The sequence below is a fragment of the Carettochelys insculpta genome, chromosome 3 (genome assembly GCF_033958435.1).
Source record: "Carettochelys insculpta isolate YL-2023 chromosome 3, ASM3395843v1, whole genome shotgun sequence".
Taxonomy (NCBI): Eukaryota; Metazoa; Chordata; order Testudines; family Carettochelyidae; genus Carettochelys; species Carettochelys insculpta.
Window position 1 is genome coordinate 50,618,884 of NC_134139.1, and position 13,790 is coordinate 50,632,673.

Consider the following 13,790-nt stretch of genomic DNA (forward strand, 5'->3'; position numbering starts at 1 on the left):
CGTGGGACAGACCCACTTCCTCAGACTTCTTCAGCTTGCAGGTAAGTAGGGAATACATTTCCTGGACACTACAGTACAAATCAAGGATGGCCTGATCGGTACCACTCTCTACCGGAAACCCACTGATCGCTACACTTACCTACATGCTTCTAGCTTTCATTCTGCACATATAACTAGATCCATTGTTTACAGTCAAGCCCTTAGGTACAATCCCATTTGCTCTGATCCTACTGACAGACCAGAAACTACAAGATCTTTACCAAATATTCATAAACCTGAACTACCCGCCAGGAGAAATAAAAAAAAAACAAATCAACAGGGCCAGACGAATCCCCAGAAACCAGCTACTCCAAGATAGGCTCAAAAAAGCCAAGAACAGAACACCACTGGCCATTACCTACAGCCCCCAACTCAAACCACTGCAACGAATTATTAAAGACCTTCAACCTATCCTTAATCAGGATGCCACAGTCCAGAAGGCCCAAGGTGACAGGCCTCTTCTCTCCTACAGACAACTTCCCAAACTTATAAGGATTCTCACCAATAGCCACAGTCTATACCACAGGAACACCGGTCCTGGGACTTTTCCTTGCAACAAAGCCCGCTGCCAGATTTGTCCACATATCTATTCTGGGGATACCATCACTGGACCTAACCAGGTTAGTCACAGAATCACAGGCACAGTCTCATGTTCCTCAACTAACATCATATATGCCATCACGTGCCAACAATGCCCAGATGCTCTGTATGTTGGACAGACTTCAAACTCTCTTAGACAAAGAGTTAACGGGCACAAACAGACATAAAAGCACTCCTGATCCACAAACCAGTCAGCAGACATTTTAATGGAGTGAGCCATTCTGTTAATGACTTAAGAGTTTGCGTGTTACTGAAGAGGAATTTTCACATTACTTTGGAAAGAGAGGCTGCTGAACTCTCTTTTATATTCAAATTCGACACATTAACATGTGGTTTGAACCGGGATGTGAATTTTCTGGGTCATTATAGGGGCTCTTTTGCAAACTTGGCTTAATCTAATTCTTGACTCCCCTCTCCTCTGCCCCTCTACTCTCTGATTTGCTCACCGTGATAATTTTTTTTCTGATTTGTCAGCCTTGATTACTACTTTTGGTTCTCTGTACCTTAAATATTGAGTCTTTTCTGGTATAGCTATGGTCTGAAGAAGTGGGTCTGTCCCACGAAAGCTCATCTAATAAATTATTTTGTTAGTCTTCAAAATTCTACGTTACTGCTTTTTTGTTTTGATAGTATATAGACTAACACGGCTTTCTCTCTGTTACAGGTAACTGAGTTATACTGATTAACATAAGGCAACTGCTGGATTATACATTGTATCACGGATAAACAAAAAATAATATATGCAGGACTGTTAATTTCATGCATATGAAAATTATGTCTCACATCTTTCATCATAAGGTTGACTGAATACAGTTGCTTACCTCATATAAAGCAATTAGCATGTATAAGCTAATACAATTATGTTGCTAAACATCTAGCACTATACAGGTAATCACAAACTAACACACTAAGCAGTATAGCAATGAACTGTTCTGATACAATTGTAACGCCTCTTGTTAAATTATGATGGGTCATACACAGGTTAACTAGCTTGCCAGTGAAAACAACAAAACTTCATTTTTTAAATATAGGATTTTTTAATATAGAAGATCCACAATACAAAGCATAGGTGGCTGCTTTGCATGGCCTTAACCAAAACTCAAGCACCTTTTCGAAAATTTGTCCAGCAGACTATGTACTATTTTGCTATCTAAAGTCTAAGGGGTTTTTTTATGCAGAAAATTATTCTAGAATAAAATATTATGTAAATTTTATCAGGAATACAACCCTGATTAACTCCAGAACAAAAACATCCACATGGAGAACAACAAGAAGTCCTGTGGCACCTTAAAGATTAACAGATATTTTGGAGCATAAGCTTTCGTGAGGACTTAATCAAAAACAGCGTTTGATTAAACATTTCAGAATATCCATTCCAGTTTATTTCCCTATATACACAAGATCTAAGAGGTTTTGACTTCATATCCACAATTCACAAAGAGCTATTATTCCAGACATGATAAAACCAGTTTTCCCTGATTCTGTTTTTATTTCCAGATGACACACAAGCAAAGAGAGTATGTTTCCTATCTTGCACTGACTTAGCTCAGATACAAATTTGTCACTGGACCCATCAGCAAACACAGTAATCTGGCTTTCTATATGCATTTGAGACAGCTCCCTCAGTGACTTTGAAATTGCCCATATAAAGTTTTCCTCAACACGGGAAATAACACAATTTCATAGAGGATTAAAATAGTTTTTGGCCTGCAAATGTAGAGCATTTCAAAATCCCAGAGACCTCTCTAGACATAGAAAAGAGGTCCTTGATATCAAAAGCTAGCACCAACCCTCTGACTGGCAGCTCCATTACACTGTTCTGCTCAGCCCTGTCTCCTTGCCTGACATGGTCTTACTCTTTGCTTCTCTCCCATTCCTCCCACTTCAGCCACCCTCCCCCCTGACCAGCAGCTCAGTGCTGCTCTCTTTATGACACTCAGCCTGTACCTCATCATCCATGCACAAGAAGAAGAATCCTACTTACCACCAATGCAGATACAGTTTAAGTGGAATTTTAAGCAAATTTGCTCACCTTTACTGTAACCCTCCTCACTTTTTTCCATTATTCAGATAAGGCTAAGGCCTCTTGGGCGAAATGGGTAGTTTTTCCCATCATACTACTTAAATTAAATTAGCTTAACAAAAGTGAAAACCTTTCGATATCCATTAATATTCAAGTTAGTAAGTTTTAATCCATCAGCTATAAAAGGTCCAGCTAGCATGGCTTCAAATGTAGACCTACGGCTACGTCTACACTAGCACCCCCCTTTCAAAAGGCAGATGCTAATAAGACACTTTGGGATATGCTAATGAGGGGCTGCAATGAATATGAAGCTCCTCATTAGCATAACACCAGCTGCAGCACTTCGAATGTGCTGTTTTCGATCTCCTGCAACTCGTCTACACGGGGTCCTTTTTGAAAGGACCCTGCACACTTCGAAATCCCCTTATCCCTATAACCAAATAGAAATGAGGGGATTTCAAAGTCTGTGGGGTCCTTTTGAAAAGGACCCATGTAGGTGAGCCATGAGTGACCGAAAGTAGCACTTTCAAAGTGCTGTGACCACCATTATGCTAATGAGGTGTTGAACATTAATTGCAGCACCTTATTAGCATATCCCAAAGTGTCTCATTAGCATCCCCCTTTTGAAAGGGGGGTGCTAGTGTAGACATAGCTTGTGTGTTTCAAGAAGGGTCAAAACATTTTTAATTGCTTTAAGCTAACAATTAAAATACGCAATTTTTCTAATGAAGACAAGGTCTAAGACTGTACCTGTATTTAAAGATTAATACAGTTGTGTTATATATGTGACATACTTTTGCATCTCCTTTTATTGCGTTTTACAGAACAAACTAGTAATCAGACTTTCTGTGGCAAAAGTGCCACATTTTCTACTTTAGCACTTTTAAATGTGCCCTGGAGTACTCTCATACTTGAAGGAATAAATTCTAAGAGGTCTTACCCCTGCTTATAAGAGGACTATCTCAAAAAGTTTCTGATATTTTCTACAAATTATACAACACACTTAATCTTCCTGACACAAAACCCATGGACGGTTTTTATGAAACCTGGAATGAGTGTGTCTATGTTTCTCACACTCTTTATAGCATACTTCTTGTGACATGTATTTTATACCTTCTTGGCCAGCACTTTCAGTGTTATTTCTTGCCAATATAGATTAATGGGTTCATTTGAGGGGTGTATGTGGAAAATAGGGGCTTAGCAATAAAATTCAGTAGGATTAGTTGATGTGTTCCAACAGATTTTAAACCTTATTTTAATCAACCAACTCTGCTTACACATAGTTTTAAAATGTATTTAAAATAGAACATAAATTGCCAGATTTCTAAGTTAGCTGCTGGTGACAAGGTCAGGAATGTCTAGCAGTGTACCTGAAGGCAGACACTAAAAAGACACGATACACCTGGTCAGAACTGCAAAAGATCACTCAGAACAGGAGACGCTGGTGAATGGTCATCAACAGCCCATGCTCAAGATGTAGGAGGGGAAGAGCCTACTATTACAATACATGTTTTTACTGCAACTCTTGCACTATTTGACATTTATCATAATCCCCTCTCCACTGCAATAATCAAGAGATTTCATGAAAGTCTTAGTTTTCATATTTTTTAAAAAGCAAGATTTTATCCTTTGTGGTGGTTAGAAAAGCTTGAAAATGTGACTTGAATGCACCATACAAGTTCAAACTCTAAAAGGCAAAACCCAAGAATCAAACATTTAAAACAATTCTCTTGCCTCTTCAATACTTGAGGTTGACAGTACTCTGTTTGTCAGAATGTAAACACATGAGGAGGTGGCCCCACACCCTAAAATCAAATCAAACATGTTTCCTACAACTAATCCTGTAACAGCTCTTTTTACCATAGATTCTATTACTCTGGCATGGTTGGTACATTAAACTCTCTCTTGCCCATATAGAGGAGAAAAAAAAAATCACCTTTGAACTGAAGATTTTTTGCACGCTTTATTTACCCTCTTAAAAGCAAATCAAACTGTCTTTTTGGTAAGTTTGCCAGGATCGATAAAAGCACTCACAGACTCGGAGTGAAAAATGTAATTTGCCTTTCTGGCAAAGAGAGCTTTGAACAGCCTGGGTACAGCTGGAAACCCACAACTCAATCTTCCCAGCTCTCAAGCCACCCCACATGGCTGCTGATCAAAGCCCTAACAGACAATACATTCACACAGAGGTTGAGCCTCATGCATGCCTCGCAGTGCCCTGCTCCAGCGTTACTCGTCCGGCTGACGTCAGCTACAACCAACCCTCCGACTGGTCGCTCCGTTACCCTGTACTCAGCCCCGGCTCCTTGCCCCACTCGGGTCTGACTCTGCTTCCCTCCCCCCCGCTTCCAAGCGGCTGCCCAGGGCGGCTCTCCTGGTGACACTCCGTCTGTCGCCCCCCAGCACAGGAAGAGGGGAGCGGACACTGGCTCTGCAGCGCGTCAGCATTTAGATCTCTCCCGCAGGCTGGTTGGACGGAGGGTTTCCCCGGGCCCGTGCGGCCTGTTGGGGAGCCGGGATTCCTGGGGGCTCCTGCAGCCTGTGACCCTCCCTCTATCCGCCCACCCTCCCCGCCCCGGGGACGGGCTGCCCAGGACGGGGGGGGGGGGGGGCACGGAGGGGCGCTCGCCTGTCCCCGCACTAGGCCAGCGACTCCACGCACTAACCTGACCAGGTCGGTCATGCAGGATCCCACCACCGCCACCTCCGCTGCCATGGCGCAGGGCCAGGCCGCGGGGCGTTACGCTGGGCTCAGCAGCGGGGGTCTCCTAGGGGGACCTTTGACCCCTTCCCGCTCCTGCACTACTTGCCAACGGGAGGTGGGGGAGGGGGCCGAGTCGGGGTCCTTCGGCCAGCCGGGGTTGTTCCTCTCAAACGCCTGATGTCCCGCCACCGCCTTGCTCCTTCCCCACCCGCCGCGAGCCACCCTCTCCGCTCCCTCCTCTCCCTGCTGGCCGCAGCCCCCGCTACGGGTAGACTGGGACCTTCAAACAGGCACGTGCGTAAGCCCCCTATGCTCACGTTCGCCCGGTAACTGCGGGCCGGGAGCGCGCACGCCGCAGGCAGGGGGCGCGCCCGTAGGCCGGAGGGTGCCGGGGTAAGGCGCGTGCCCGCGGCGGTTGCTAAAGCCTTTCCTATTGCCCCGTAGCGACTGCAGGTACCTGGAGGCAGCGCTGGGAGGGGCCAGCGGGAGCAGTGGCCCCGGCAGGCTGGGGGTGGGAGCGGGGTAATAGGACGGGTCTCCCCCCGAGGCATGTCTCCCTTTGGGGGTGTAGAGATGGGGGGGGTTAGGGGCGGGGCTGCCCCATACAGTGCAGCTTGTGAGGGCCTGCTGTGGGTTATGCTCCTCCTTCCGCACCCACCGTGGGGGAAGGAGGGGTCTCAGCGTATTGGACGCCTCTCTCCACGGTGGGCAGGAGAGATCCTGCTATAGAGCCTCTCCCTGCTGGATGCCACGAGGGTCCTTGTGTGGGATATGTGTGCCACTGAGCTGCAGTGGTTTCTGGTGTGGGGTGCGCTGGTCTAATCTCAGGCCTGGCCTCTGGTAACAGGTGGCTGTGCAACGCCCCACCCTGATCCCAGCTGCTTGTGGTAGTGAGGAGTCTTTATAGTCAAAGCACTAGTCCTAAAAGCTGGTGCCTGGTCCTGTTGTGATGTGTCTTGCAATGGCACCTCAGAGACCCAGAAGCATATCAGAACCCCGCTGTGCTAGGACTGAACAAACACAGAGTGAAAAAATAGCCTGTGCCTCACAAAGCGCGCACACCAATGTGTGGCATTGCTCAAAGCAATTGTATTAAGTGGCTGAGTTGCCCTTGTGTAATGAGAGGTCCCAGCATCCATCCTGATAAAATGGATCAATGCTCTGTTAAATGGTAGTTTGTGAAGCAACATCTGAACCAAGTGGCTTTGTGTAGGAGCAGGATGGAATAGTGAATGCTGAAGACTGGTTTCCTCTGCAGCCCTCACATAAAGTTAAGGGCATGCACAATCTGCCAGTGCCCCATTTTATGCTCATTTGTGTCACCCTCAGTCTTTCAAGAGATCATCAGTGCGACTCTTATTTGAGAAACTTGGAACTGAATTTTTTCTATTGCATGCAAATTGGGATTGGACTGTGCAGTCACATGAGATGTTGAAAGACATCATGCGCTATGCCTCCCATTCTTGGAGAGACAGAACATAGTGATCTGTACCATATTGCTTATCAGAAGACCCTGTTGTGGGACAATGTGAACTTTAACACGTGCATTGTAAAAGTCCTTGGAATAAAGGGCGTAACTACTGAGAGCAAAGGAAAGGTGGAAATTATAGAATCAGGGATTTGATGGAAAGGATACATTGTCATTTCAAATCCATTTCCTGTGTCAGTCTAGAATTCTTTAGTAATTTCTTATGAATTAATTTATATAATAGCCATAACGCTGCTGCTCAGGTTGAAGGGAAGGATATATATTAGGATCCCTCATGCTGCCTGATGTAGTTCCCCACAATTTCCTCAGATCTAGTGGTCATTGTTAAGAGTAAAAAGGATATATTAATTTTTCTGCATTATTAATAACAGGTTATTAAAACGGAAAGGATTAAACATTTTACTTGTCTTCATTTATGCTTTTTTGTTTTGTTTTTTCAAGTGTTTTGTGTTAGGTAATAAAACTTGACCAGTTACTTTGGCTGTCTGGTCACTTTCATTTCATTTTGGTTAACTCAATACTGGTGTATTTTGTTTCTAGTATAACAGATTAAACTGAGAAAAAAGCATTTCAGTGTGAATTGAACTTTTTAAAAAATCTGATAAATTGTAAACTTAATTGGCTACATCTACACTACAGCGATTTTTTTGAAAGAAATTCTTTCAAAAGGTCTCTTCCAAAAAAACTTGTTCCAAAAAAGCAAGTTCACACATAAAAAAGCGGATCAAAAAATTGATCCGCTCTTTAAATAGAGAGCATCCACATAGCCCCAGCTCTTTCGAAAAAACAGGGGAGGGGTAGAAAAATTCGGTGCCATAGGACTGCCCTTTCAAAAAAAAGGGCCTTTGGGACATCTACCCACATTTTTTTCTGAAAGAATCTTTCAGAAAAAGTCACTTTTCTTCATTTGGGAGAGGAAGAGGACCGCCGGAAAAAGTGCTGCATTCTTTTGATTTCAGATGAAAAGAGTGCATTTTGTGTGTAGATGCTCCAAGGGTATTTTTGGAAAAGACCTGTTTTATTTTAAAGAACTTGCTAGTGTGGACACAGCCATTATGTTTTATAAAGCCTTTGTTTACCAAACCTGAATATTATTTGTAAACTTAGTTCATCATCATCATCAATAACCGTGGGCTCAGAGCCTGTTGGTGTCTGATGCCTCTCTCACTATTTCCTTCCGTCTTTCTCCGTCAAGTGCAGAGTGCCTTAGTTTCTGTAGACTAGCTCTGCACCAATCTACTAAATCATTCTCTGTGGGGTCTGCCTCTCCTATTCAAACTGTCCATTATGCCGAATACGAGGGTCTTGATTTTTCGGTTGTCATTCATTGTGCAAATATGCCCAAATAGTTGACAGTATATAAACTTAGTTTACAGTGTATGTTTAAGCAATGAGTGATATGGAGAAAGAGTCTGAAATAAATGGTGTGCTTTATGTACCTTCAACTTCCTGAAGTGGGGGTGTTCTAAAGAGGATGAAGAGAGGGTGTTCTCAGTAGTGACAGATGGCAGAACAAGGAGCTATGGTCTCAAGTTATGGTGGGGCCATGTGTAAGTTGGATATTCAGAAAAACTATTTCACTTGGAGGGTGAAGCATTGGAGTACATTGCCATGAGAGGTGGTGGAATCTCCATCCCTAGAGGTTTTTAAGTCCCAGCTGGATGATTTAGTTAGGGTTGATCCTGCTTTGGACAGGGGCCTAGACTCTACGACCTTCTGGGATCTCTCCCAACCTTAGGATTCTGTGATACCTTATAATCAGAAATGAATGGGGAGAATGAGTAGAAGTTGTTTACCCTTTTTTTCTGACAATATCCTTGTGTTTTTTGAATCAAAGGTGAAGGGCTGGTTCCTGCAATTCATTGTGGATGTACTGTAGGTTCAGTTTCAAGTGACCAAAGATTATGCTGAATCAGAAAAAAAGATCACCCATATTCTACAAAGTCAAAACTCAACTCGCTATTTTTTATCCAGAAAGGTGAAAGGGAGAGCCCAGTGTCCTCACATTGTACACGAAATGAGTGAATGCTACTATTTTTCTCAACACTTATGTCTGGGTGTTCCTATACTGGAGGGGTAGCCGTGTTAGTCTGGATCTGTACCAGCAACGAAGGGTCCTGTGGGTGTTTCTATGTATCTTTCAAAGAAGCTATGAGGAGATAGTCCATGACAGTCCATCCATGCTGAGCAGAAAACAGTTACAGATACTTGTTGTGCCTTCTGGAAATGCTACAGACAATAGCATACTGTCAACCTTATGATTTTCAGTCAAGGTAAATAAGTTAGATAATAATGTTAATTGTCTCTTGGTTGTTGTAAAGTGCCAGGCCTTTGCTTTAATATAGGGTTTTAAAAAGTGCCAATTTAGGCTCTGTTTCTTGAAGATTTATATTTTCATTTGAATGACTTTCATAAGAGCTAAATTTTTAAATCAGATGCTTCACGCTGCTACCAATTACAGGGAATTATCAATTTGTAGTAATTAGTCATTAGTTGCCTGCTAATGCTTGTAATTGGGATTTGATTCAAATTTGTTGAATGCTAAAATAAGAGAAAAACATGATATTGTAAAGGTTTGTACCACAGGGGACTAATTATTCTCTTTATAGAACACTTGAAAATAGCTTCAGTCCATACACAGCATTATTGTTGTCTTTGTCTTGTTTTCTGGGAAAAAGATATCACAGCACAAGTAGTTACAAGAAGCAGGGTTGATAAGAGAATAAAAAATAGCATAAATGGAAATAGAGAGGGGGTGAAATTTTAAATCCTTCCCCATCTGGGGCTTATTCTGTGTGTTTGGTTTCTGTTGATGTTTTTATATGTGAACTCTACTGAGTTGTAGATAGAGGGCATGAGATATTATCCAGAATAACTGAAGGCTGTCTTGCAGAAAGAAAGTAAATATAGCATAACTTGACTTCTTCAAACCTATGTAAAAGTGTTGTCTATAGCTGGGGACTCAAACTTATGGCCCAAGCAGTTCTACAGTCCAGCCCACACACACTTGCTGACATGTGAGTCCCTGTGGCCTTGCAGGGGTATCTGTACTCTACCCCCGTGACAGTCCTCTGCTTCGTCCTCCCCTGCCCCATCACACTGCTTCCTTCGATGCTCCCCTGAAGGATGTGACCTTGGGGATTACCGGGAGTGCCTGGGGCAGGGCAGTACCAGGACACTGTGCCCCAGTTCCCGGCACTCACCATGGCAACGTGAGCTGTGGGGTATCAGAGTAATTCAGCAGCCTCTGTTCTGTCCTAGCTAACTCAGGCTAGCTCAGTCCCCTGGGCCCTGCAGACTAGCCTGTTTATGAGGGGCCATCCCATCCATAAGACATGGGGCCTGGAGTGGCCATGCTATGGATGTGATGGCTCTGTACACACCTCCTCTTGGCCCCAGAGACATGCTGGCAGTGGCAAAGAGCAAGCAGTCAGAAGGCTCTCTAGCCTCACTGTACTACTGGTGGTACTGGGGATTCCTGGAGTGGGGCGGGGGGAGGAGGCGTTAAATCACCTGATAGTGGCAGGTGGTGTCGGGGGCTATATGGTGGTGGTGGGGAGAGGTTGGGCTAGTAGGCAGGTTTGGGAACCATGATTTATTCAACTTGTGGAGATTCCTCTGCCCCCAGAGCCTTGCAGGGAAGGGATGCCCGCTGGAACACTGACTAGGAGGATTTGAAGACTGGCTCTGCCTCTAAGATGAACTGAGTTTGAAAACCCTGGTCTAGAGTCAGAGGGCAGAATTTGGGTTCTAGTTCTACCTTTGCCAGTGGCGCTCTTCTATGAGTTTGAGTGAATGATTCAGGATTACATTCTCAGAATCACCGAAATACATACCTAAGTCACCTTGACTTTTAATTGGATTTAGGCACCTGAGTTATATAGGCGCTTCTGAAAATCTTACCCATATGTCTTTGAGTTTGTTTCTCTGTCTTTAAAATGGGAATAGTGGTAACTTTGTAAAAGTGCAGTTTCATTTTTGGACAATTCACGCTGTATTATTTTTTACTTAGTATTAAGTAAATCTGTCGTGTTCAGTGAAGTCTTTCCAAACATACACTTAGTGAAAAAGCAGAATTGCAAAGAGATGCCACTCCTGGTTATACCAGCTGTAGTACAGGTTGAATCTCTCTAATTCATAACTCTCTCGTCTGACAAACTCCGTAATCTGGTATGATTTTAGTTAGCTGGACGACCACTTATCATGGGTGTGTCCAAGTTTGTTTATAGTCACCAGTCCTGGCTCTCAGGTTTCTGTGCTGCTATTTAGCTGTAATTTACCCCTAAATGTCTTCTAAGAGCCCAGTAAGCAGTGGAAGTGTTGGTAATGTGTTAGAAAATATTGACCACCCATCATCCAGCAAATTCTCTTGTCTGGCACTGGTCAGGTCCCAAGGGTGCCAGAAGAGAGAGCTTCAATGTGAAGTGCAATTAATCAATTTTTAAAAACCTTCTGTTCTCATTGGAGATTACATATAAATATATCCACAGGAGAGCATATCCGATCCCATTAAAGTTAATAACAAAATTCCCATTGATTTCAGTTGGGCCTGGATTTGCAGTTACGGATTTTTCATTTGCAAGGGCTGTAAACACTGATGTGTTTTTAGAAGTCTGGGTGGTCCATTTCAGCTGATTTTGCTTAATGATAGGTATTGGATCTCTAGTAAGAGGTGCCATTGTTTTGTTTAAATTTAGTGAGTAGTCTCCCTGATCCAACCATTTGACATTATTGAGTTAGGAGGAGAGAACTGCCTTACTCCGTTCACTTCCCTTACTTGTAAACCTGTATGTACTTCAGTCTGTTTGTAATTACAGAACATTCCTGAACGTTTGAGTTCATCACTATGTTAGAATAATAATTACCCAACACATCACATTTATTGCCTTTTTTTTTTTAAACTTTGGTTTCTGAATGCTTCCTTTGAGTTATTTACATTGTATGGGAATTCGCACCAGGTAATTTCTGATTTTTCCCATGCAGAGCTCAGGACATCAGGAAAGCTAAGACAAGCTAAAATGTCTCCTGAAGTTGCCTTGAACAGAATTTCACCAGCACTCTCTCCTTTCATTTCCAATGTGGTGAGAAATGGAAAAGTAGGATTGGATGCCACTAACTGCCTGAGAATTACAGACCTGAAATCGGGGCAAGTATTTGAATAATTTATTTGAGATGAAAGCCATATGTTTTTATTTAAAGTCCTGATTTTACTGTCAGTATGTATTTTAATGTATCTGGATTTCTTTTGTCCTCCATTACCATTCTGTAATATTTATGACTTTATTTATTGTGCTATTGGCAATAGTTTGCTTTATAAAACATTTGCATTTTGATAAGACTACCCTTAAGCAGTAAAGACAGAGTTGTGAAGATTTTGTCATTTACTTTCTTTCTCACACTAACATGGATATTGAATGCTCTGGGTTAAGATAAACTTGAATAGTCTTGCTTTTGGCCATGAGCTTAACCTCTCCATGCCGTCAGGGAGAAAGAATAGCTCTTACTTCCAGTTTGCTTTCTCTCAAGAGGTCAGTAAGATACATTCATAATATGTGCGAATTATCAGAAGATGCATCTATTTGCATAAGGTTTACTAAATGGCTAACTCACACCTTCTTTTGATTTTTATTATAAAGAGTAGTTGGGAAACTCTAGAGATGTGCATGGCAATTTGCTGAGATAGAAAAGATGCACACTCAGTTCCAAGGAGTTTACAATGTAGGTTGAACATGGTCTGACATGAGAGTTGTCTCTGGGCAAAGGGGAGCGAGGAGGAGGTTTACACAAAACAAAAAATGGGTTTGACTTTTAAAGATACATTATGTGTGTAACATGATAACAAGATGTGTTTGTTCTGGCTGATTGTTTTAATTTTGTTTTTTTAAAAAAGGGAAAATGGTTGCTTGTATTCTTTATTTCTCTAATTTTTGATGTCTCCTTTTATGTAGAATTTTATATTATATAATTAGGCACAGGACCCAGTGTATATGCACAGTAGTCTAGGACTCAAAAGAAGTAGCCCCAAACAGAAAGCTTACATCCCATTGCATGATAAATGAGTCTAGATTATGTCATATGTGAGGATAGTACTTAAGTCCTAATATTTTTATGTTCCAGAGCCCAGTTATGTCTTCATTAGGGATGTTAAAATGGTTAACTAGTTAAAAGACAGTGCTTAACTAGTTCACCCAGGACTCAGCCCCTCCATGGCTATGGCTATGGGGACCCACGACTAGCTGTGCTGCAGCCATGGGGTCCCACTGCCTGTCCTGCCAACCTCACTGCAGATTGGGCTGCTGTGGCCTGGTGAGGCTGGCTACTGCCAGAGTTAACTGTCAAGGGCTGGTTAACCAGTAAGGATGCTGGTAGGCATAAGGCATACATTTACCAGACAGGCAGTTAACATCCTACTTGTTAGGTGGTCGTATTTAAGCTTGTGTGTCGTCTCTTGCTGAGATTGAAGTGCATTAATTTACGGTTCTGCATTTACATGAAAAATATCTATTGGCCATACTTTTTCCATTATACCATTTTTTTCCAAAACATAAGAATTTTATAGCATTACATCTTCAGGGATGTTAATTACCACTGATCATTTCTCTTGTCCCTCAATGCGGTAGCTGAAAATGTTTTTAATATATGTAAACCTTATGGGGGTTCAACAAGGTTGCTGTTTTTGTTATAGTTTACTTATAGGGCATAATAGTATTTTATCAATAGAGCACTGCGAGTTTGCAAAGAACTTAAAAAATAACAGATGAATGTCTTGTGAGTTCTTTCCTTCTGAGCTAATAATAGATATAATGGGATACAATTACAAGTACAAAATGTCATGGAGACATCTGGAGTGATGAGAAGAAACTTTGAAGATTTTGTAAAAGTAGAGGGATTTGGCGGAGGAGAGGGAGGACACATAGTTCCTAGAGGAAATGCGT

The 13,790-nt window shown here is 42.5% G+C and overlaps 2 protein-coding genes across 7 annotated transcripts in view; one reads left to right on the forward strand and one right to left on the reverse strand.

Annotated features, from left to right (window-relative positions):
• RBKS (ribokinase) overlaps positions 1-5,497 on the reverse strand; it is a 105,767-nt gene extending 100,270 nt beyond the window's left edge. The window contains exon 1 of one of the 3 annotated variants that reach the window (XM_074989812.1): positions 5,329-5,497. In XM_074989812.1, coding sequence (XP_074845913.1) covers positions 5,329-5,378 — 50 coding nt within the window. In that variant the 5' untranslated portion in view covers positions 5,379-5,497. The remainder of the gene's footprint in view (positions 1-5,328) is intronic. The other 2 variants (XM_074989813.1, XM_074989815.1) reach the window with 2 other exon arrangements.
• Positions 5,498-5,575: 78 nt separating this feature from the next.
• BABAM2 (BRISC and BRCA1 A complex member 2) overlaps positions 5,576-13,790 on the forward strand; it is a 298,575-nt gene continuing 290,360 nt past the window's right edge. The window contains exons 1-2 of one of the 4 annotated variants that reach the window (XM_074988576.1): positions 5,576-5,656; positions 11,839-12,001. In XM_074988576.1, coding sequence (XP_074844677.1) covers positions 11,874-12,001 — 128 coding nt within the window. In that variant the 5' untranslated portion in view covers positions 5,576-5,656; positions 11,839-11,873. Of the gene's footprint in view, positions 5,657-5,708; positions 5,820-8,965; positions 9,129-11,838; positions 12,002-13,790 lie in introns of those variants that run through there. The other 3 variants (XM_074988574.1, XM_074988575.1, XM_074988573.1) reach the window with 3 other exon arrangements.